This window comes from Hylaeus volcanicus, chromosome 5, assembly GCF_026283585.1.
Source record: "Hylaeus volcanicus isolate JK05 chromosome 5, UHH_iyHylVolc1.0_haploid, whole genome shotgun sequence".
NCBI classification, from domain to species: domain Eukaryota; kingdom Metazoa; phylum Arthropoda; class Insecta; order Hymenoptera; family Colletidae; genus Hylaeus; species Hylaeus volcanicus.
In genome coordinates this window covers 27,310,202-27,335,361 of record NC_071980.1, presented here as the reverse complement: position 1 = coordinate 27,335,361, position 25,160 = coordinate 27,310,202, and the positions used below count along the sequence as shown (strand labels likewise).

The following is a 25,160-nucleotide window of genomic DNA, read 5'->3' as shown; positions in this document are numbered from 1 at the left end:
TGCGCGTGCACGCTCCGAGGAATTTCTCGGTTAGTTTATTTCTCTCTGGAAATTACCGCCGACTGAACGGTACTCGACGCAGAAACGTATTTTTTTTTGTGTGCCACGTGTACGGCCGCGAGCCAGTCGATTCGCTTTGACGACGAACAAAACAAAAGTGTGTAAAAAATCAACCGCCATTCTCGATCATTTCCCTGTCCCGCCAAAAACCCGAAATCGGTACGTCCGATCGTCGCTCCGCTGCTTCCTTGCCGATACGAGGAAGAAATCGTATCTCGAATGACACGGATCTTCTCGAAGTCTCGTTTAGCCCCGTGGACAGAGTTTTCAGGCAGGCTGGGTCCTCGCTTCTCGAACAATGGACTGCGAGCGCCGCTTAATCGGTGTACGGACGTTCGAAATCTTTTCTATTTCGAACGTGCCGGTCCTCTCGGTTGGTCCCGCTTTTTTTTCTAGCGGGAATTGCCGGGAATAAAAAGACCCAAAGATTGAATTACCAATTTCGTTGGCGCGAATGCCATGAGCAAGGGGGAGGACTCTTCTTAGTCGGAACTCGTCCCAGGAAATAAGGAAAAACGTTAACCCCGAGCTTGGCTCTCTTTGATCGGCCTAAAGAGATCTCTGCCGATTAAAAACTCATCGCTGAGCAATAACGGCCGGCTACTTTCCTTCTTTAACCGTTATCGTAGACTCGCGTCACGCTCTCGCTTTCTTCCGAAGGCGCACCCGGTTATCTCGGCTTTATCTCGCCCCATTACCATCGTAAAACCCTCGCCCGTGGACGGAGGGGGAGAACGCTCCGCTTTCTCGCGTTATTACCGCGTTCTTCTCGTACTCTCCTTCTATCTTGATCTCTTGAGCGGAATACGCGCCGCGCGCATCTCGTAAACTCGTCAAAACGAGAAAAAAACGTGCAAACGCGAGCTGGTTACGTTCGTGCCTGACTGGATCGTTTCGTAGTAGCATGTCTGCTCCGATATTCGCAGACTCTCGACTCGCAGCGAGCACCGCGTTTACGTTCGGTGACGATCTCGTTCGAGCGAATCGTCCTCGAACGAACCAACGTTTTCCTCGAATCGTGCGGCTCGACGAAGCGCGCGAGAAATGGCCAGAAGACACTAGCCAGGAATTCGGCGATTCCCAGCAATCGTAGATGGTGTTTCGAATCGCTGCGCGGACTGGCCAAAGCAGCCTTGGCAGAAGGCGCTGGCACGGCACCCATTGTCCGCGCCGTCTCTTGTTACGAGACGAGACGAACCGAACCGACCTGGAGGAACGAAGAGGGCCCATCGCGAGGACGAGAGAGACGGAGCCGAGCGAGTAGAGAGAGCCAGTCGGTCGGCGGTCAAACAGGCAGACCCAGGCTCCGTTCTTTCCTCTTCGTTCCTTCTTTTCCTTTCCATCTTCTTCTTCGCCTTTTCGTTCTCCTCGTCTTCTCCTTCTTTTGTTGCTTTCCTTCGCGCGGGACTTGCCATGTCGGGGACCGCGCCGAGTCAAAACCACCTATGTGCCTGGTGAGGCCCCCGGCAGTAGGTCTGTTGCCTCGAGGCCCCCGGTGTCTCCTCCTCCACCACCGTCTCTCTTCCACCCGCTCTGGACCCTCGTCCCGCGCGGGAGATTGCAACGAGGCTCCTTTGGCTGGCTCCAACTTGACCTCCGGTCAACCCGGGGCTCCGAGTTTTCGTATGCGGTTTCGCAGGGGCCGATGACGGAACTCGAAAACTCGCCAAGAGAAAACTCTCCCCTGGTCCTTGAGAAATTCGCCGAAACAGGGACACACGCACGCTCGTTCCTCGCAATAGTCCAGTTGAGTTTCGTAATTTCTTCGAAAAACCATGGAATCGTAGGTTTCAATCGCGTCTCGCGATACGTGATCTCTCGAAGGACGAGACCTCTACCCGATGTTCGTCGTACAAAAGTCATCGTGTTCGGAATCCAGACCGAATCGACGACTCCGAGGGCTTTCGATCGCATCGATCCCTGCGTTGGCCGTGGCTAGCCCCGCGCTCTCTCGGATTCTAACCAACTAGCACGTCGCAGGCCCCGAGTACGTGACAGTGGGTCTGGCCTCGAGGCCTGTCAGGAATCTCTCCAGGGTCCCATTACTAGGGTGCGCCTACTTGGCCGATCTTTTATACGGCGGAAACCCGTTTCGTTGTCTCGGGATCATCCGGCGCACGTGCGCTTTTCCGACCGTCTTTCATCGCGAACGTCGTCGCGGGAACTAGTTTCGCCTGGCCGCCTTTACATTATGCAAATCCGCAGGGACGGTAATGAGATTCCGTCTTCGCCTCGCTTGATAAATAATCGTCCGCTTTCTATAATGAACATCAGCCACGACCCGGCGAAAATTGTAGCGCGGCTTTTCGCGTGGCTTTTCATCGAAACGGTCGTCCGCTCGCGCTCGAATCGCGAAGAGGAGGTTTGAGTGCACGGGACGGCTGGACCCTTCGAACCGCTTGGTTCCATCGATCGACCGACAAAGGGGACACAAATTTCCGGGGAAATTCATCAGAGTCAACAAGCACGCCGTGACCGCGACATGGCACTTGTTGCGCAAAGCGTGTTCGGAGACGAAATCTCTGGGTGTCCTTTCGGGCTCTATCGTCTACTCCCCCGCTCGTACCCTCTGATTTCTTCTACACGGACCTCCCGCGTCGAGGGTCACCAGGTTACAAGCCGCCACGCATTCCCGTTTCGAGGTTTCACCAAAAGCGTCTCTTCCGTGCTAGAAACCTGACTCCTGAATTTCTCGGAGCCGTTCGCCCTGTCGGACCTCTCCGCCTGCCTGATCGCCGAGATATCCTGGTTAAAAAATTCCTCCCGCGATCTGCGGCTTCGTAAACGTTTCGTACGGGAGACTACCAGATATATCCTGGAATCTCGGACTTTTAACTCGCGGCGAAGCTACCGTTCGCGTGTCCCCTTTTCTAGGAGCGCATCTTTTGCCACCGAAACATGTCTATACGTCACAGGATGCTGTCCTCTGTGAAAATCGTTGGCTGCAAACAATCGACATCTGCGACCAATGCGAGGCACTTGTTGCACAAAGAGTGCCCGAGGGACGAAAATTCTTTCCGGTGCCTCTCTCTCTTTCGCCTCCGACGTCCTTTCGACGAGAAACAGGCCCCCCGCATCGAGGGGTCGTGGAACGTCCACGGTCGAGAGATGCAAGCACGGATTTCTATTGACACGAGCCAATAGGCCTTGGCCTCCGGTCTCCGCAGGAATCCGTACGGTCCTTTGGTACCGTAAGAGGGGGTGCCGTAATCCTTGGTCCTTTTTCCCCTTCGCTCTCGCGTCGTTTTCTCCCGTGGGAGACGGAAGAACGCGATAAATCTCTGCGGAAGATTCTGTCGAGGAAATCGTATTCCTGGCACGCAGCGATTCGTAGAATTAATTCGTGTCCGTGGCAAATTTTTTTTCCCTCGCGTTGCTGGAAAAATGGGAAAACACGGTCGCGCGTTAAGCTTTTCTAACCCGCTTACCCAACTCGACCACCGTTCCTCGAAGTTTTCAGCTTTCGATCGATCGTTCTTTCGAGGTTCCGTGGAGTATTTGTAAATTATATTTGTTTCCTCGATTCCGCATTTTTCCGAGTAGTCGAAGTTTAAAAGCGATCGCGAGGACTGGACGGGCGTGAATTTGAGAACCGCCGGGTTCTGCGGTGCAGTGTCGGCAGGTCGGTAGGCAGGCATATAGCGTTGATGGACCAGAGCTAATCTAAAAATCGCCGGAACTTCACAATTATAGTAATTTACCAGCCGACAACAAGCTGTACACACAAGCTCGCCCATAATAGCATTAACGGCACGCTCTTTCGCTCCTGTGTCCTTTTTAGCCCCGGATTCCGGGCCTGATTCGAGACCCGGGACCGACGAGACTTTACGATCGGGGTTTGACGCGTTCCTCCCGCGTCCACCGTAAGTGCCACCTTGCAACATCGTACAAGTATCGTTTCTTCGAAGCCCGTGACGTTTGATCGGAGCGACGCAGCCGCGCTCGGTTTTCGACCATCGGATGGATACACGTTTCCGTTATCGGTAACGCGTGGAACATTTTCGAGATCGAGCAGCGACGTTCGCTCGAAATTCTTTTATCCCGTCGAGTCATCGCGGTCACAAACGAAGTCTGCCTCCCGCGCCTCGTTATCGCACACCGCGATGATCATTGTCGTCCTCTCAGCGACGGATTGCAGGGGAAAACCCGAGAGAACGGATAGATTTATCGTTTGTAATAGAGCCGCGCCCCATTGTGCGCCCGCGCGCGTGTATGCGGTTTTTTTTCCATCAAACGAAAATGATCCTCGGTGCAGACAATGCTCGCGAGAACTCTCGGCTCGAAATCGAGGGCACTCGGAACATATGCAAATCCATAATAATCTCCTCGCGGCTTCCGCTCTTTGCCTCCTCTGTTCTAATGGCGCCTTTCCAAGAATCGTCGATGCAGAACCGCGAGTAACTCGGGACGCGGATATTGTTTAAGAACCCGTGCATACCCTGCGGATAGCCGCGATTTCTCTGCTAGACTGGACGATTGCGCGGAGCCCCATCGTCGTGCACGATCCTCGAGAATTGTGTTTTTTTGTTGCTCCTCCGTTGTCTCTTTTTACGAAGCGCTATGAATTCCCTTAGAATGCTGTTAGTTTGGAATACTCGAAATTTATGTAAATTCTTGAAGAAAAAGACTTGCCGATATCGCGACGCGCGAGCGTAGGTCACGATTTTTTAGCATACACCTTCCGCCACGTGCACCAAACGTAAACCTAACCCCAAGAACGCCAGAAATTCTCGGTCTTCCGGACAGGAACAGCCTCCTCCCAATCGCCAGCGTGGCAAACGCGCGACGAACTCGTCGAGCATTGTGCGCCCGGGGTATCTATAATTACCGTCCCGAGGTATTATTCCAACAAGACTGCGAGGTAAACAAACCTGCAGGAGAGGAGCGAAAAAGAGATCGCAGACGGACGAGCGAGTGAACACGGCCACGAACTTTGAGTCTGTGCAACTCGCTGCATGGAAGGCCGATGGAACGCAGCAGGACGAACGGGCGGAGGAGGTGGAGGAGAAGGAGGCGCACTGATCGTGATGGAAAGGTCGGAGGGAACCGAAGGGTCGAGGAGGAGAGGGTCTGCTGGCAATAAACTTTGGCGCGAGGAGTGTGCGGCACATGTGCACTCAGGATATGCATTCGTAAACGGACGAACGAGCCTGCCGTTCGGGACAACGTTTTCTTGCCGTTCGACTAAATAATGTCGGGGAGGGTTTTGTCAAGGATCTTTTTCTCGAGGTCAACCAAGTTTTCCTTTTTCAAATTACTTGGCTCCCAGAAGCTAGTTCTTCTCCGTAGGTTTCGCGTATGGCTATACGTCGTTCCATCCTTGGAATCATGTTCTAATTCCAGAATTCCTTTTTCTTTGGTTTCGGCCAGCTCCTCGGGCGTTTGCTCCACTGTAGCCGCGCGAATACCCGGGACAAATTCACCGAAGATTCAGCGACACGTTTATCGCGAGACGCGCCAAGTTAATCCCGTGGCGCGCGTGTCGTCGTCGTAAACAGATAAAACTTTCATTAAAAGCGAAGCCTATTTGCTCCCGGGATCACCGCGGCGAAATACATTCGCACGCAGGACGGTTTTCATCGACGCGGTCGCGATAAAACGAAGATCGTGCGCGATTCCGGGGAAATACGGGTATGTCGCGGTATACGTGCGTGTGTCGCGTTATTTATAGAGTCGCGTAGCTGACAATTTAATCGTCCGCAGTCGTGTGAATTGCGCCGATGCGTACGGTTCGCTCGTCGTCGCGTGGTCGCGCGACCGAGCGGGCTCGTTCGCGTCTTAATAAGTTCGGGCAAACGAGTGCTGCGTGTCTCGCTACTCGGAAAAGGTCAATGGTCTCGCGTCGGGGGACGATCGAGATCATCGCGGAGAGGAGCCTCGAACGAAGAATTAACTCTTTCATGGTCGGTGGTGCGCGCGGTCAACGCGGCGACGGCGGCGGCTGCTGCACCCGCGTGCGTGCAACCGCTCTGCCGAAGTATTAATTAAGCACGCGGCTCTCCGCTCGCTGCTACGCGGCTGATTTATCACCGTTTACCGCTAGCAGTCCGCTCGCGTTGGCTTTCGTTGCGGTTCGTTGCGCCGCTATTACGACCCATTTTCGAGCCACGATAAGAAATCAACGGAGCTTCGCTGGTATTTCTAGCCTCGATCGAGCCGATCTCGGATTTACCGCGTCTCCGCGCTATAGCGTCAGGTGTTACGCCGCGGATAATGTTCAGGCGTGGCGCACGATCGACCGCGACTATCGGCCCTCGCTGAAACTCTTATCGGTGTTCTCCACTCTCGGCGCAATAACCCTCGTGAATTTTTCACACGCGCCCATTAGCCCCTACCGTACCGTGGTATCGCTCCGTTCTCGAGCGTTATTGCGACGCTGAATCTATATCGCGGCTAACTCGATAGCGACGACGCGCGACCGCGAAATTGTCGTCGGCTACCGTGCCGGGGATCTCTCGTCGATGCTTTCCTCCCGCGGAATAATGGCGTTGCCGATCACCTAAAGATCCTCGTTGGCTCGGTGATAAGATCTAGCCGGGACGCGGTCGGTGATGCTAACTCGGTCTGGCCTGGGTAGATCGGGAGACGATACTTATCGGTTCGAATCCTGAAAGCAGGTTTCTGCCTCTCGAAACGATCGAGTTTCGCGGAACGGAGTAACTCTCTCGGGTGGTGGTGGTTCTCCAGCGGGACAGGATTCGCCTTGAGCGGATCGGGACGGCGGCCCTGCCGCCGTGGCGGCAGCCCGGCGAAGATGATCGGTATCACTCGGAGAGTCCTTCGTGCGGATTCTTGTTGCTCGCCGCGATCCAGTTTCGCGGAACGGATAAACTCGAATGGTTTCTCGAACATCGACATCCGTCTTGAACGTTAAAGGACAGACTCCAATGCGGGCAAGGGGCGCGAGGGACGTTGAGGTTGCATCGCGAAACGATCCGTATCGTTTCTAGTATCCTTCGAGCAAATTCTCGTGCGCTTTCGAGAAAGATTTTCCTTGGAGTACGCGAACAGCGGAATGAAGTCCGTTAAACGAAACTGGTTTCGCGTAGACGTAATGGTCCAGGGGAGGCTGCAAATCGGGAAAATCGTCCTAGTCTAATTGCCGACTGAACAGTCATCCTGTTGGATCGCTACGAACCAACATTATATAACGGTAGCCAAGGTTTCGGGTTTACGAATCCCTCCGTTTAACGTTCCTGTGTCTAGCAAGAAAGACACATTTCTTTTTAATTGTTCGTCGAATTAGATGTTTACGAGTTCTTGTTCCGCCAACAGGTAAGGTGGATCCGACGCCGCATACCTCGTCGTTCAACATGGGCTACCTCGTCTCGCCGTACCCCTACCCCAATGGCGCCGGAGGACCCATTCCTGTCTCTATGGTGAGTGTTTATTACTTTATTTTATAACGACGCTGCTACGCTCCCCGAGCAAAAAAGGACGGTAGCGAATCTGCGTCGGTCGATATCTGCTGGTATCGATGAACGGAGCAGGTTCTGCGTTACGCGACTCGTAATCAATATTTGGGTTGACGCGATTGCACAGGCAGTGTTCTCGTTGAATACGATTAGTAACACGCGATCAGTAAAAAATAGAGCCAACGAAATACCGGATAAGTTTCGAACAGCCTGTTTAATCGATCGAATAGGAATAACAAAGGGAATTGAAAGTATCGCAGTCTTGGAGTATAAAATTGTCGCGAGGCAAAACGTTACTCCATCGATCCTTTTGACGAGGACTTTGCAAAGATAAGCAAAGTATTCCCGATCCTATTAAAACTGTAATTGCGAGGATCACTTTCGTTGCAAGCACCGCTTTTGTTCGCGAAGACTCCGACTCCGAGGTGTTCTGTACACCCTTTGAATCGTGATTCTGGTATTGATTTATGATGCCCGCAAATTGGATTCACGATTTATTTACGAGCGAACGTTCGCGCGTCCGCGGCCCATGATAAAGTGCAGCTGAAAGCGGCACTAGAATTGTTTCTCTTTCCGCGATGCGCGCGTAGTCGAGCGCGTTTAAATAATTAATCGCGTCCGACGCGGAGGCTAACGCCTCGGTCGACGGTCCGGTCTTACGTACGTGTCGAAGTTTTCCGTGATTGCGAACTTCTGTAGTCTCGTTCCCGTCGGGATATGTCATCGTAGACACTGTCCGACTACGGTTCGACCACGTGCAAACGTTTAATGAAACGAGAGGGAGGATATCTCTCGCAGCATGTCAGACGCGCAATTAGCGTTATCGGCGATTACGCGAATGGCATTCGCTCGACGGTCGAGTGCGATCCGTGCTAACTGTCTCCTCTCTATCTCTCTCCACGCCTCTTAGAGTTCTGCAGCGGATAGATATTCCACGATTTGAAGCGCATTCCCCTAATAATACCAGCTGTACAAACTCGATTCGCATTCCACGCGGGAAGTGCTGGTGAATTTGCGTCATACTTACTCCGCTCTCGTTAGTTAAAAGATTCTTACGTGTTCGCTGCCCGTATGTACAGGTGAGCAGTATTTTAAAGAACGGAAACAAGCAAGTTTGCGAGATGAACTTGTAAACGTGGGACGGGTAAATGACCTCTAGGTAGCAGAAGCTGGCGGATATCGGGCGAACTGTACTCCTCCCTTTGCATAGTTCTAGGAAGAAACGTCGAGCTTTCTTGGTCTTGGTTTATCGAGCACGACGAAAAGGCTGCGCGTACTCGCGAGCAACTTGTTTCGCGAATGATCTGCATCGAATGCACGCGAAAATAGCAATTTAACGAGAAGAGGCGTGAAATCGGAAATGATGGAAGCGACGATGCGCCGGTCGATGATGTCGGGAACGGATTAAAAAAAGCTGCATCGGTTGGGTAAAATCGAGAGGACCTCTCGCTCTTTCTCCCGCGTGGCGGGATGAATGAAATTTGCAGATTCACGTGCACACGGTCGCGAACGTGCGGTATTGTTGCGCCGAATGGATTCGCAGACCGCGTATAAGCGTACATGCTCGCACACGCACGCCACGCCGCTGTGTTTGTACAGACGGCTAATTTGACTGCGGTGAAGCATGGGCGTCGCTAAATAGTGGGCAAAATTGGGCCGATTCGGTGTTAAAGAGAGCGTGGCTGATCTCCGTGTCGCGCTGTTGCGTTTCAGAAAATTTCGAAACGTTGCGAGTATCGTTTAGCGTCGCTCCATTTTTTTTTTATTTAAACACGTGGGCAAGACGATCGAGAACCTATCGAGAAGAAGTAAAAAAAGTTGTTTACACGGAACAAGAGATGTCGCGTATAATTCCATTGCTTAATTGGAAGCAACGAGAAAGTATCGATAATCGTGGATCGGAGAAGCAATTCTATTAATATTCCCGTATCTGTAAGACGCGCGACGCACCATCCAAGATAAGATAGAGTAATAAGAAGGAAATTTTCTAATAGACTGCGTCGACGAGTGTAAAATAGCATCCCCCGTTTAACGACAGTCCAGCAAAAAGTTGTTCCCGCTAAAAGAGTTAAGGTGGTGCTATTATCGTCAGCACTCGCAGTCGTCCAGTCGCGGCTATAATTGTCCAGAAACTCGTTCGTACATTAGGGAAGAGCATCGATTCCAGAAAACCGGCAGCCAATGCACTTTCCATGAATTTTCTAATGGGATCGCACCTGGTCGTTGCCTGACGGTAATGAACCGTAAATAAAATTAGACCGAGTCGCCGATAAAGGTTGCGTGACGTAGCCTAAGAACTCGAGAGTGCCTATTGAGCTCTCTTCAACTCCTCGGAACTTGATGAACCACCGGTCTACCCAGCGATGGCCAGCAACGCTTCCGACTCGATGCGGCTATACACAAGCACAGGTCTCTCTCTCTCTCTCTCTCTCTCTCTCTCTCTCTCTCTCTCTCTCTTCGTTCCTCTTCTTTCTTGCTGGATGTATACCCTTACCCAGACAGGGCATCCAGTCTGGTTTCTCTTTCCTTCTCGCTCGCGTGGTTCGTACCTCGTCTTGGATTTACCTACCTCGGGCACTCATCTTCTACCATGTCATTATGTCGTTATTTCCGACAACGAGCGTGTCTCGGCTGACCCTCGTACGCTTACCTCCAACAGAAATGGGCGCGAAAGCAGTTTCGCCCGAAATCCGACTACAAACACCGCTCGTGAATGAATCGGTCTGCCTGTCGCGGTCGATCTTTCGAAATAGAACCGCTAGACCACGTCAATGGGAACGCTCCCGGCGTGATTATTTCTTTCTTCTTTTTACTTGGGGATCTACGATCGCTAAGTGGTCCCATTGTTCCTCTGGGATTGCTTGTTATTTTTTTACTTTTTTCTTTTCCTTAATCGCCGAAAGTCCGCAGATATGCTATTTGGAGTAACAGGCTGCAAACAGGATCGTTAACTGTTCTCCCCCTTTCGGAAATTTTGCCCGGTGGAATTCTTTGTACAACGAAACGAGAAATTTCGTATAAATTCGAGTAGAGTCTACGGTGTTTTATTTTTTTTTTTTTTTTTTTTTTTTTTTAAATACACCTCGGTTACGGCGCACTTGCCGAGTACTCGACAGTCGTTCTCGTAACACTTCTGAATCATTTACTGCGTTGGAATATAATAAATCTCGTATATGCTTCAACGAGGAGTCCTGGCGATGCAGGTCATTTATTTTCCCTCGGAGCGCGGAGATCGGACGCATGTATCTCGCAATACAGAAACGGAAAATAATATTTTATTCGCACCAGGTGGATTTGTAGGTGCGGCTTCGCTTTTGCCCATTCGCCTGCTAAATTTTTGGAAAGTTTGTTTCACCTTCTTGAACTCCCTTGCTAGTTTCGCGTCGGCTCCCACGCTTTGCTTCTTCCTAATCAGCGCTTAGATTCGTATCAGTTTCCGCATTTTTCCATTCTAATGTTACTTTAAATGAAAATCATTTCATAAAACCCATAAAATCACAGACACGAGTTTTACGTAAAGAGAGACCGCACGAATGCGATAGAGGTAAACGATCCGTACGCTCGTTACGAATTGGAGCGGTGGTCATTTTTAACTGATTACCGTAGGAACGTCGACGCAACGCTTGCGAGCAGCAGAAACAAAAATTAATATTCCTGGCATGTAAAAAAAAGAAAAAGAAAAAAGCGTTCGGTTCGTCGAGCTCCGGAGGGTCCCGTGTGGCGATTAAAGGCTCGTTAACGATTCGACGCAGCGATTTGAACGCGTTTGCAAGGAATGTTGGAACACGCGCTATCTCGACCACGTGCGCTGTTTGGCCACAGCGTCACGAGATCGAAACGTTTCGAGCGACTGTCAAGTAGCGGTGTGCTCGGGCCGCAGGTGCGATCTTCGCTGATCAAGCACCGCGGTAACGACAATTTGCTAAACAACGCGTGTTCCGTGCCAGTGCTCTTTGTGGAATACAAAGTGCCTTGGCAACGCCTTTGAGAGGCGCATCAACCGAGGTTTCGTGGCCGGGGTCTTTCACGGTAAAAGACCGCGCGTGAAATGGCAATTAGGTGACCAAGAATCCGCCAACGGATTCTTGGGAAATCACGAGCAAATTTGCACCGTGTGGTTTTCAGTGAACGTTCTCTTTGATTTCTTTTCAACTTCGTACCCGTTCGGAATACTTTCCCGATTTACGCAATTTGTAAACTTGCGTGGGGTTGCGACAACAATTACCGAGTGCCAACTACTCGAGGGTAGGTCAGACGAGGGTATCACTGACGACGAGATTCGTTATTTTGCGCGTCGATCGATCGGTGGTCTCCGCGACGATACGTGGCAAGAAGCGGTGATAAAATAAACGGAATTCTCGGGATTCACCGCGGAGATGTTATTAGATAAAACGGCGTTCGCCGCAGCATCGACACCTTTTTTACCGGCATTCCTCGACGCAATCCACGACATAGCAAAAACCATGGTGCAGAAACAATTGATCCGGAGCGCTGGTTGGACCGCGCGCGGCTGTTCGCGAGCAACGTCGCCATTAGCGCGCTAACATTCCGAGACGACGGCGACTCTGTCGAACTCGCGGTAGCATCGACTTAATGTTTCTCCTCCGGCGAGAGAGGGTACAACACTCGCCTGCGAGCGGTGACAAAGGAACGATGCCTAGAATTCGTGCAGCCGTCAAAAAACAACGGGGTGGAGAAAAGCGTGCGCGCGAGCGCGACACAGAAAGAGAAAAGAGAAAACGAACACACGTATGCGTGTAAAAAAAAAAGAGAGAGAGAGAGAGAAGAAAAAAAGAAAATGAAACCGAGGGACGCTCGGGCGTACGTGTTGTACGCGCACGGAAACGAGCAAACGTCCCACCAATTTAAAAGAACTCGATTCGACGGGGTTGCTGAAAATAACGGGCGTATCGGAGCGCAGTTTCGCGGGAAAAGGGAGAAGGAGAGGATAGAAGGGGCGCGAGGAGAAGCGAAGAGAGCGAGAGAGAGAGAGAGAGAGAGAGAGAGAGAAAAAGAGCGAGGACAGGGGTTCGACGTAGCATGGAGAACTACGAACGCGACGACCTGCTGGGGGTTGCGGCGCGGGGTGCGGAGAAACGTGGAGGTTTGGGGTCGGTGGATGCACGTGAAATCTAAAACCCTTATATTAAAACACAGCCCAGCCAACCAGTCACGGCGCGCTTAATTCAAAACAATATAATGGGCGCAGCAACACATAGCTGTTGTTGCTCCTCTCGTTCCTCTTTTTCTCTGGTCCATCGTGTACGTGTACGTCACACGGAACCAGCGGCGAAAAATGTTCGTATTAAGAGAACGCTTATAATGCTCCCTCGGTTTGTGTCGTGGCTGGTGGCGAGCAGTTCTGGTTCCTTGGCCGGGCCAGAGGCTCGCCACGACGAGGACGAGGACGAGGACGCGGACGACGAGGATGGTGACGATGGCGAGGATGGTTTTGTCGTGGAACGGGGCTTTGTCTGTCCGCTCCGGCGGAAGACCAACGGCATTGTTCTCATTGTTTTGAGACACGAGCGGCAGAGGAGGACGCGAGAGGGGGCGGCGGCGGGGGTGGTCGGTGGTAGAAGGGTCCGAGGTGTATCGTGCACGAGCAAAGATGTTCGCGCGATACATGCCTATCCCGTGTTTAGTACTTCATCGTGCCCTTCTCGCACCGCGAGCACCGTCCTCTTTGCTAATTGTTTGCCAATCAGTCCTTGCGAGTCTAGCTCGTGGGAAGAGAGCTCGCTGGCTTTTCTTAGCCATATTGGGTAGCTCGTTTTCTGCAGCCGGCTCGAGCCTAGTTCTCCTCGAGGAACTGCTCCGAACTCCGCTACTCGCGGCTGCCACCTCGGTTACGGTCTACAATTCGGATTCGAGCCCAACTCTATCTTGATCCGTGAAACACCGTTTCCTTTTTGTCCGGTTTTTTCCTAGCCGTTTTTCTTCCGTTTCATTTTCAATTCCCGCGTCGTTGGACTGAAATACGGTTGCCGTTCGGTACTTCCTCGTGGCATTGAATTCGTGGGAAGAGTCCGATCTTGTTTTTTCTTGCAGGATCTTTGCCAGCGATGGAATTCCTCGGTCGCGATGCCTCGCCCGCATCGCGTCCACCATTCGAGAGTCGAGTCATTTTTCACCGAGGGACGTCATCGTGGTGCCAGCCGATCTTGACCGACAAGCCTCCGAAACGAAGCATAGAGAGTCGTCGCTTTTGTGATGCCGTACACGAGGAATTCTGCTTCCTCAATTAGGTTGAATAGCGGTCGTGACGATGCACCGAATATTTATCTTGGGTCTTCTCATGTTTTTCGATTAGAGAACCGTCAACCTTTACGGACCGGAATTTAAAATTTGTATAGTTTCCTCGTGAGCTCGCGTTGTTCCCGGAAAGAGAGAACGTTGAATGTTTTGAATTATGGATCGGACGATGGAATACGAGATAGAGGGACCTGGACCCGATATCCTACAACCGCAAATTTTACCTGACGCGATGGCGCCATTAGTTTCGGTGTTCGTGGTTAGGTACTTTTGTGTTTAAGTACCTGACCAAGCTCCATCGTCTTCTGGGCGGGCACAAACCTGGGGATTGTCCTTTTTCGAGGGATAATACAACGTGGCCCGTTAATGCCAAGATTGCCGGGCGATACGCGACTCCATTACGTGCGCTACCTAGTCCCCTGTCCCTGGAACCCTGCTAATTGTTGTTCTGTCCGTACACTTAACGTGGGAATGTTTGCGAGATGCGCCCTCGCAGATACGAGACGCGCGACGAAAATTGGTCCTCGGCCGCTACTCTTCGAAACGGGGATGTTGCGTTGGAAAAAGAAACGTTAATATTCCGATCTTAACCACGACGTAGGTATGTATCACGCTTACGTTATCTCGTCCTTTACGCAACCGAGTTGCATCCCGAAGCGTTCGAAGAACAATCGTCCTTACATTCGCGTTCGAGCAGGAAATCGCTCGGAAACGAATTTATTTAACTTTGTTCTAAATTTACCTCGAGTGTTTCCCGCAAAGTGCCAAATTTCTGTAGCGCGAATTCCGCCGACATCCGATGAACCATTGCGGCGAGGAGAATCGCGCCGCGAGAAACGTGCTGTGGTTTTTTCGTTCCCACGCAGTTCGTGGCCCGAATTTTCGGCTAGCCGAAGTTATTTTTACACGTAATCCGGAATCTCGTCCGAATCGTTCTGCTCAACAAATCCTGTCGCTCATTAGGAGCGCACGCGCTCCCGTCACTGAGAATACCCAGCCGGGAGAATTTATTTCCTTCCTGCGCTCGCATTGGACGATCGTCCATCTTGCCTCGAGAATTCCCTACTCCTGGACGTTCGACATAATCGTCGAGCCGGATTTCAAGAATTTCGTACGACCGACGATATTACGCAAGCCGTGAAGCTCGCGTCGCTATCACTTCCGTCTTGGCGGCTGATCGTTCATCTAGCTGAAACGGTCTGGCTATTACTTTTGAACGAGTCTCTCGATCTTGGAGCGACGTTCCTCCGCCAGTCTTTGACGTTCTCCTTTTGACTAGCTGCAGTCGAGCGTCGGAAGCGACGCGGAGATTCACGATTTAAAAAAGAAAATACAACGCGGCACCATCTCGGCAACGACTCGAGTACACGTAGTGTGCATTATGAATGTTTCAACATGTCAGACGATACCTTCGAGTCGTTGCAAGAAACTGTTTCGATCATTTCATGTTGAAAAATAGGATAAATTATCGAAAGAATAGGAACGGTGCTTTTCCATTTTGAGTAAATAAAACAAAGTTTCGGTCAACGGATTCTCGTCGACGGGAGCGAAATGTCTGAATTGGACGTTCAACCTGCAGGCAAAGTTTGTAAACCCTCTTGGATTCTTTTCAGACCGATCGCGCGGGGGTAAACGATGATCCAGTTTCGAAGAATTTCCTCGACTTTCTGGTTCCTTTGGTTTGGGGCGAGGTTTTTCTTTGCTCCGCCTCGCGCTGGAATTTCTGGACGAGTGAACTCCACCGTCGCGTTAAAGTCGATCCACTACTCGTTTTTGGTTAACACCTGAGACCTGCGGAGGGTTCCGAGGGGACTCTGGAAGAGGCCAGAAAAGGGTCTGTCAGTCTCGAGACCGCCTCGAATGACGCGGCAGTTCCTGCGGGACAAATGAGCCAGAATAAATACCGGGGTGGGCCGTGAATATCGAAGAATGTCCAGAACTAACCACCCCGAAAACGGAAGCTGAAAATGTTTGCGAACGCCGGGGTTACGGACACCCGAGCGAAGAGGGGCGAAACGGGCGCGTCTTCTCTCTGTGACTTTTTCTTTGCAAACAACGGTCGGTAACCTCGCAAACAGAGATCGTTCGCGTTTACGGCTCGACGGACTCCTCGAATCCATCGATGCTCGGGTTCCCCTTGGCCGAGTCACCGAACGATTTGCGACAATTGCCGCGGAGGGAAGAAATTACCGGCGACAAAGTTTCCGCAATCGTGTTCGCGAATCCTCGAGCTCGTGTTTCGGTTTCCGGCACCAAAGTTTCCTTTCACGAAACAAAATCAGTTTTTACGCCGACGAGCAACTCAATTTAGACAAGGTCCTTCGTTAAGCCTCTTCGACGAGGGCGTCCCCGGTGAAAGGGTCCACGAGTTTTCACCTGAGCGGCCAAAGGAGGTTGGAAGGGTTCCTCGAGGTAGGACGGAGCCTCCGAAAAAAGGAAACCGGAGAGTTTGTCCGAATGACGCGGCAGTTGCCGAGGGACGAGGGAGCTAAAATAAATACCACGGAGAATCATAAATATCGTAGCGAAGGGACAGGAGGAGATAGGGACACGAGACGCAGCACTGTTAGTCCCGAGAATAATTAATTTATTGACCTATCTGCTTAGATACTCGTTCCAGGTGCTCGCTCGCGCAACCGGACATTATAAAAACTCGTTCCAGCTAGCGCACCGATCCGAGTACGCGCGAGTTCATTTACATTTAATTGGGAAATCAATCTAGCGCGGGGCATCGTTAAGGGAATATTTATAAGGTCCGCAGCGCGGGTAATACGGGTTTCAATTTCGCGCGCTCGTTCTTCTTCGGCCGATCTTTCCGCGCGACTTCTTTAATCTCGCGCGCTGAACATGTTCGCGCCCTTTCGCCGTTTTCTGATTAATAATTCAACGTACGATGAAGAATTACCATCGAATACACCAACACGCGCGCACACGGTACCCTCCGACGTCTCTTCCGCGTCTTCCTCTCTCGATCCGCGTGTTCGTGTTCGCGTGTGCATGTGTGTCGCCATCGATACGCATGCATATTAGTCCATCGCGAAGCGCTCGCTCTCCGAGCCATTATATCGGCGCGCTTCAAAGCAGCTCGCCATTATTGTTCCTCGATGCATGTATCGCTCGCTAGCATGTTGCCACCGTCGCGTTGCCTCGCCTCGCGTTTCCACGCAGAAATATAATCGTAATTCAGTGGCGCGTTTACGCCTCGTTAACTTCGACTTACCGTAGGCCCGCGTGGCACGCGAAAAACTTGTTTCAGGCGGCGTCGAACGCCCGCGCCGCGCGTAAATCGCCTATGCATTGTTGCAACGCGAACGGAGAAGGGAATCCGTCGGTGTGTCGCGATTGCACGGGAATCTGGGACAATGTCGACCATAATTCTAACAGCAGCCAGCGCGCGACGCTGGGAATGCACTCGTCGCGGCGCTCGCTCGGCCGTTACTGCGTCGACCCGCGGCTGTACACCGTATATTTATTAATCGATCGATCGGTCCATCGATCGACGACTACCACCGCTACCGTTACCGCGCGTTATGGACAGGTTCAAATGGGTCGCGTCCGTGCCGACCGTGGGACTTGCGACCACGTGACGCGTCATTCGGACGCGCGATTATCCTTGCGCGACAGCTGCGTACGCGTCGAACAATCGCCGCGATTTCTCTCGCCGCGCGAGGTTTTATTCGCGAAGAACGGGTACAAGGGGTGGTCGTCGTTTTATTTTAACAGCCTCTCGAAAGTAACCTGTGATAAATGAAACCTTCCTTGGTTTTTTCTTAGCCGTACGTATAGGCATAGATCACTCTCGTAATCTATGGATCCATAAAAATCTCAGAGAGAAAGGGCATGGGAAGTAACGAGAGAATTTACAACGCGACGTTGGGACGACTTTTGATTTAGCAGAAAATTCAATTCACTCCCATCTCGACGCCGCCATGGAAACGAAACTAAGAAGAGGGCAAACCTGTTTACAGAAGTTGGTACCACCCGCGGATCGAAACTGCCGTTCGTGATTTAAAGCCAATAACGAAGCGTGAACCGCGAACAAATTGAACCGCAGGCTTGTCTGGAATTTTTGTTGGGTTTCGGCTCCGCTCGTCTCCGAAGTGGATTGCCTCTCTCTTCTCCGGGGGAACTCGAATCACGGAATCTCGCGTCGTATCTTTGTTAACGATCGATCCATCGAAATTCCCGAGGGCGAACGAAAGAAAAACGAGAGGAGAAAATATCGTTTCGGGGTGAAAAAGTGACGTCGGTCGGACACGGTGTAAGTAACCGTGCACGAATTTGACACTATTGGCCGAGGGAGAACCCTTTAATCGAAGTACAAGAACGATTCGCCTCGCTCTTTCCGTTTCTTATTTCTCGGCGTGGTTATTTTAAGCCCGTTACCGCAGGAAGTTTACGGCGTGGCATGGTTTTGGGCACGAGGAGGCGGTTCCACTTTTCCCTTTCGAGAGACGCGAGAATACCAGCGGCGCGTTTCGCGCAGAAGACACGTTCTCGTCGTATACATAATCGGTCGTTCTCCGATCCTTCTATTTCGGATGTCCAGCGTTCGTTGGCTCTTCAACCCGCTCCCCAGAGATTTCGATATCGCCCGTAATTAGAAGTAACCGTTCCACCGCATCGATGTTTCCATTTTGTTTTTGCAAAATAATACACGTCAGCTTTAGTCTACTCGTTAAACGAATCTATTTCGTTTCAACACACAAGGGTCTCGAGAGGGCTTCTCGTCGGTTTTCCTGGGGCTCCCACGAAAAAAAAGAACGAAAGGGATTCCAGGAGAAATCATGGCCCCCTGAAACATCGGCCAGCAGCTTCTATAGCCTGAAGTAGCACGGCCATAGATCACGGGGCAGAAATACAGTGGAATCGTTATTCGTCCGTTTCATTGTCGGTCACGGAAAGCGCAACAAATATCTCTGTTTGGTTCGATCCTGTCACGGTTCATCGGAATCCTCGCAGAACGGGGCACGGGGCTTCGCGGTTAAGGAACGAGAGCGTGGGAGGGAGCGAGAGCGGTCAGTTTCTAGAAATCGTAAAGCACAGTTTTTACGATGAGGGCAGGTGGGTGAAAAGCAACGATGAGGTGGGTGGCTGGTCGAGGGGTTGCACGGGGAGAGAGGTTTTACGCGGGGCTTTGGCATTTTGCCTTCTTTAAATTGTCGGCCGACCGTCGATACCTTCCCGTGGACACAAAACAAGCCCGTGCTTTACCCGCTTTTTTCATTCGAAAGGACAAAAAAAAAAAACCGGAGCGATCTCGCCGGTGGAAATGCTACTCGCCAAGTACACACAGAGGCGGGGTTGATTCTCCCTCCCACCCCGTCGCGCTTCCCTTTTCTCCTTCTTTTTCCCGACGTTTTGCAATGGGAAACGGCTCGACGAGGCTCGGTTATTACAGCGCGAACTCCCAACAGCCCGTTTCGACTACGCGCCTTGCGCACAGAAGCGGTTTCAAGCCGCAGACACGAGAGAGGAGGAACGCGTCGTAGCCTTTAAGGAGCTGTCGCGACCTCGAGGATTTCGAGGCGACAGCGAAGCTGTCGGGAGAGCATGATCGATCACCGCTCGGACGAGGAAGGCTGGAGAAACGGAAGAAATTCCGTATCCTGGGCACAATTTCGGCGACGTGCCCACCATCTCGAGGCCGCGGTGTAGGGGTTGGGGAAAGTAAATGGAAACGACGCGTTGATTATCTCGCGAAGCTGGGATTGAGTCGTTAGAAAGGTGGGCTAACGAGGAGACCGCGTTCCTCCCTTCGTCGCGTCGCGCGATTCATCTAATACGCTGGAGGTGAGCTGCATCCGCGGGGATGTTCTCGCGTGGTAGCGAGATTCGGTCCGATCGACCGAGGAAAAATAGCGGAAGTAATTTCCACGGGTTTGAACGAAATGGAACGAAAAGAAAATAACGAAACGTCGTGTCTGTTTTTGATCGAATTACGACAGAAACTTTCTTGCGCGCAATTGAATACCCTTGAAACACGTGCACTTGTAAAGTATGGAGATCAGGTCCGTTGTTTCGGACAATTTTTCTGAGTGGACCTATCGACCGGGAGACACGAGGCTGGGTCGACGACGCGACGCGTTTCGCGCGATTAGGTAAAAATAGTATTGTCGTCTGTTTATTGGGTTCGCCGAGAGAAGTGAACGGATGCAACGAGTTGCACGCAGCTGAAAGACCGTCGACCGCATTGGCATTTGCATCATTCACCTTGAGAAGTGAATATAGTACGGTGGAAAGCCTTGTGTCGCGCACCGCGGATTACGTTTGAAAGAATTTATTGTGCGGTCGGTAACGACCGCTCGCGACGTTCCTCCGCGCTCGCTGGACTCGGGAGCACGAGAGCTCGTCTGCGTCGTTCGAAGCTCGGCTCTCCGAACTTATGGAATACGTCGAACCGACAGGGTAATTCAAGATTGACGCTCCCCCCGTCGACAAACGCGTTGGATATATCCTGGATATCGAGTCGACGACCCTGGCGACCCGAACCGCTGCTGAATTTAGCGAAATTTCTGCAGCGGTTCTCGCGTCGAGAGTATACATAGCGTGCCTCGAAAAAATGGAGATCGAGCGTTGCTGTTTTCCATGATTCAAGTTCTGAAATTATTATTTCGTGCGGTCGCGTTCGATCGTCGTGTAAAAGTCGGAGCCTTGTCGTTGCTTTCCAGCGATTTATTTTTCAAGGAATCCGTGTTCGTTCTCTCGCTTTACGAGTCGAGATAAAGGCGCCGCGTGTTTGATATCGCTCGAGTAATTTCATCGCCTCGGCGTGAAAAACCAGCGGGGTTACGAACGCCTCGGACTCGAGATTATTGTTTCCCAGGGAAATAACGGCGTTCCGCGTTTCCGGGGGTCGCGGAGGAACGGCGAGTGTAAAGGCTGTACGCGCGATGTCCACTTTGTTTGTGCGAATCGCAGACACGGACGCGTCTTGCGGAATTATGCAAACGCCCCGGTAACGCAATCGGGACGATCTTCCAATTAAAATATTCTGCCCGGTGGCTTTAAACAGTTTCTGGAAGGGGTTGTACCGCTAAAAACGCGCGGCATTACCGCAGGCGCGTTCCGCTTCCACGCAAGAGCGGATTCTTCTTGTTGGCCGCGAAACGAGAGAGAGAGAGAGAGAAAGAGAGAAGTTTCGTCGGGGTGTAAGCGAAAAAAAGAATCGCGTCGCCTCGCTCTGCACCAGACCTCTAACTACCGAACAAGTTTTCCCTCGCAGCCAGTTCTCTGTCGCGAAGGCAGCGGCAGCCGGTGCAGCATTTCAAGATCGCGGCAAAAAGGAAAAGGGCGAGCGAAGGGAAAAACACGGACGGAAAGAAATTTCCCTAACTAGCGGCTCGGATTATCCGCGGGGTACTCCCGGGAGCAGTCGTTTAAAGTTTTAAGTCATTAGTCACATAACTACTTGCTTAATAACTGTGAAATTGTGCTCGTTTTTTGTCCCATTGAAAATTACACGGTATCGGAGCGCGACAGAACGCCGGGGCGACACACCACGGTAGCAAAATTATTCAGTGTCGCGGCCGAGTGGCGTCAATCCAGTTAAATGGTCCTCGATACGTGTTTCACCGAAACTGTTTTTATACGTACTCGGGAAAAGCTATTTCAGCGGTATTCGAATTTAGTCGTATTACGTTTCGTGCCTTGACATTCAATTCTTGCGGTGAACGAGTAGCATTGTATCCCAGCTGGCCCTGGAATACAGTAATGGCCTTTCGATGATCGCGACGAGAGAATTAAACAAACGTATATTCCAGAGAGGCAGTTCCTCGATACTAGTTTATACAATTCACGAGACCAGTGACAAATCCGTTGTAAAGAATTATCGGCCAATATTTTTTCCGAACGTTTATCAGAGATATCGCCGGTATCATCAGGGATAAACCGTCGTTCTCGATAAAGAGGCGGATAGTTTCGAACGCAATTTCGCCATTCTTGATTCCCATCGTACTTTGATCTTTCGAACCACCCTCTAAATGGATGTCCACTCGTAGCTATCCGATTCCAGCTTATAAAGAGAGCAGCCGGTTATTTCAAAAAATCATACAAAAATTTACGACTTGGGTCCGCCCGTCCATTCTTTGGACAGATGGGAATCTGTAGGACCGTCGTGTTTACGGTGTCGCGGAGAAAGTGTCTCTTCGGCGGCGGTCTGGTGCAAATCCGCGGGAAAAGCTATAATCGTTGGCGAGGTCGTGTCGCTGGTAGTAAGACGCGGTTCGGGGGCAAAAGGGAAGTCCGAAGAGAAAGAGAGCCACGAGAGAGGGAACGAAGCGACGAGAAACGTATATCAACGTGGTGGTGAACGATGAGAGGGGCGTGCCAGTCACGGTAATAGCTGGTAAGCTGTGCTATTACGAGCGGCCTGCGCAAAAAGTGACGTCACGCTAGGCCACTCCTGTGGTTGACCGAAAAAACAAACAAAAAAAGTGCATTACAATTCGTCGCTTCTTATTGTTTACCGCAATTGGCCACTGCCCCTTTCCCCGTCCGCGTACCTGTTATTGTTCAGCCGTACGCGTTTTCCGCCGCTTCATTACGCCCTTTGTCCGCGCGCGAGCTTTCCGTTGTCTCTTTAATATTTATTCCTTGGCGGTGCATGCCTCGCCGTCAATCCCCTGGCATTACACACGACATCACCCGACCGATCGGCTTATCCAGAGCATCTAGTTCCACGAAATGCTCCGATTATTGCCAATTCGCACTCCTTCCAGCCTGCGATTATTTTTGTCAACGATAGGATGGTTGGCGATTGTCCAGCTCAACGTCGATAGCTGGTCAAACTGGACGAAGACGACTTTAACCCGTAGGAAATATTGTTTTGCTGTATTTCGGGTAGAGGAGAAGGTGGAACTTCCATATCCTCTTAACTCTTTGCGGTCTAGATTTTCAGATTTCGGTCTGTTTGCACCGAGTTTCGTTCGATGTCAGACCCGCGGATGGTTAAAACAGTACGGTTAGTATCTGGCACGTTAGAATGTCGGATCAATCTTATCGTCGCCGCTCGAGTCCTATCGACGACGATATTAGCAGTTCCGCGGTCGTAACTGTTAGGAATCGACTGCCAGCCTCGTTTCGCTTACCATATCTAACTTGCAAAAAAGTAAACCAGTCGGACAATTCCTCTGGCATCGATCGAGACGAAGAACGTTTCTCCTGCTAGAGACTCGAATGACGTTCGCGAAATTATGATAGAATGCACGTCGCGAAGGTTATCAGGGAGGCGAGCATTTCGATGGGAGTTTGTATTTTAATTTTATTTCCAGCGGGATCCCGCATCGCCACGCAGTCTTCGCCCACGTAAGCTGTTCTAATGTTAGCTGCCGCAGAAATTAGCCGTTTCTTTGAGAAACGCTTGCGCGTTTCTTAAACGACCCGGGAGAAGATTACGATGGGGAGCCGAGAGGCGCGGGAATTAATATTTATAGAGCACCTCGTCGGACCGCCCTCTCGTTCCCTGTGCGTTCCCCTTTCTTTCGAGAAACCGAACGCGACAATGTGTGCCACGCCGCAGGAATATAAATCCCCGGCTGCTTCTTTACACTGGAACGCGGTCTGGTGGATCCATTAAAACTGAATGTGTGAAAAATCGATCGGTACGTACGTTCGCGTGTATATAGTTTGCGGCGATGTGGAGCAAGGTAAAGAAATATGTCCCGCGTCGCGAGAACGATGCGCGATGAATCTTCAGGGATCTAACCCTTTAGAGTCGGGTGTATTTTTGTTCTTCGCGGAAAAGTACAGCTCGTCGAGTTAATTTTGTTTCGGTGTCATTGTCTCAGCGAGCGTTTCTTGCGACCTACGCTCTCCGCCTCGCAAGGCGATCGATCTGACATTTTTCAGTATCTTGGTCGAGTCGTATCGAACAGGGGAAAGCTGGATTCCTATTCGATATGAAATCGACTGGAAAAAGCGGTTTCCTTCGACCAGGAGAACGTGCACATGCAAAGCATACCTATGCACGTTCCGTATTAGGCATCTCCGACCCTTACGGAGATCCGTTGGTTACGATCTTCGAACTCTTCGATTCGCGACGCGAGGACGATCGCGATGAAACGGTCGTTTCCCCGTGAATCGTGGAATGCCATTATGCCGTTGACAAATTAAATGGCCGCGATGACCGTGGCGGGAGGCATATTTTCTTGCGCGGCTGTGCGTAAATTGCCGAGGACTCGACACGTTGTTACAAACAGTTTCACCGCGTGCGTTGCTGAATTACTGAAATGCCGGCGCGTTGTTGACAAATGACTTTGCTGCGTCGCTGTCTCGAGCGTTTGCCGAAGGGTCGAATAGCCGAACCGAGACACCGGCTAAACGAAGCTCGCCTCGACGAGCTTCCTGAAACTATAAGTTCGCGACAGCCGGTTTCTCAGGGGCTAAACGCTTGATATATAGTTGTTCGCCGCGTGACACGAAGATGACGGCCTGGCCGTCTTTAATTAATGACCGTTTCTGGTAAGTCGACGAGGAGGGCTGGTTGCGCGATTAGGGTAGAATTCGACGGGTTGTTTCGCGGTTGCGTGACTCGAACGTCTATTTCGCGGGGGTTCTACGAGGGGACCGTTTTACCTGTCGGGCACACGAATCGGCTCGATTTTCGATCTCGTTGGTTCGTCGAGTCTCCCGCGCCTTCGTATTAAGCTCTAATTAATTGAAAATCCGGCGCGTTCTAACGGAATTTGCGTAACATTTCGAATCGTTGCGTCACAACGAGAACGTAACAGCGCAAACATCACGTCGCGATCGCGGTTAAATTATATATATTTGCCTTTAATCGGATTTTCGTATTAATACACCGGTGGCGATCGTTACCATTCCCGACGGTTGTAATTATCACGGCGGTAATATCCGTTTGCACGTCGCGAGAGTCATTACGTCCAGGTAATTACATTCGCGTCGTCGGCTTAATTAAAAGGGAGTGACAACACGAGCGGTGGGGCGTCTTAATTCCCCGCGGCCAGCCGGATATTGAAATCGAATGGCTCTCGAGCGTGTCTTTCGAGCTAACGTGAAATTAATAAACGACGAAATCGGCCGCGTAACCCTTCGTTTAAGATTGTTTATCGAAACGAAAGCCGCGCCTCGCGGGTAGACTCGTGTCGGATGGAGCGAGGGGGTGAACGGTCCCGAGAGCTTGTTGGCGGCGTTAAGAGCTATCGCTGAAATTCAACGGCATTTTCGGCGGTGCATGGAAGGTACACGACCAGCGGTATATCGTGCCTCGGTCTCGAAACGTGTTCCGATGAGCAACCGATATGGTCGCTATTAGTCTGCTCAGAAGCACTATACTCTACGGCCCATCTCCTGTCCAAGTGAAACGGAGGATGAGGCGAACGAACCACCGGGAGTAGGGAGCAACAGGGCTTTTTGGGGCGTAGATAATAGCGAGAGAGTGGCTATTAAGGGCGAATTGCGTAGCAGGAA

At 51.3% G+C, this 25,160-nt stretch overlaps 1 protein-coding gene across 2 annotated transcripts in view; it reads left to right on the top strand.

Annotated features, from left to right (window-relative positions):
* Positions 1-25,160, top strand: part of LOC128876736 (protein pangolin, isoforms A/H/I/S-like) — a 99,628-nt gene that overhangs the window by 13,757 nt on the left and 60,711 nt on the right. For both annotated transcript variants that reach the window (XM_054123339.1, XM_054123337.1), the window contains exon 3: positions 7,336-7,439. In XM_054123339.1, coding sequence (XP_053979314.1) covers positions 7,336-7,439 — 104 coding nt within the window. The remainder of the gene's footprint in view (positions 1-7,335; positions 7,440-25,160) is intronic.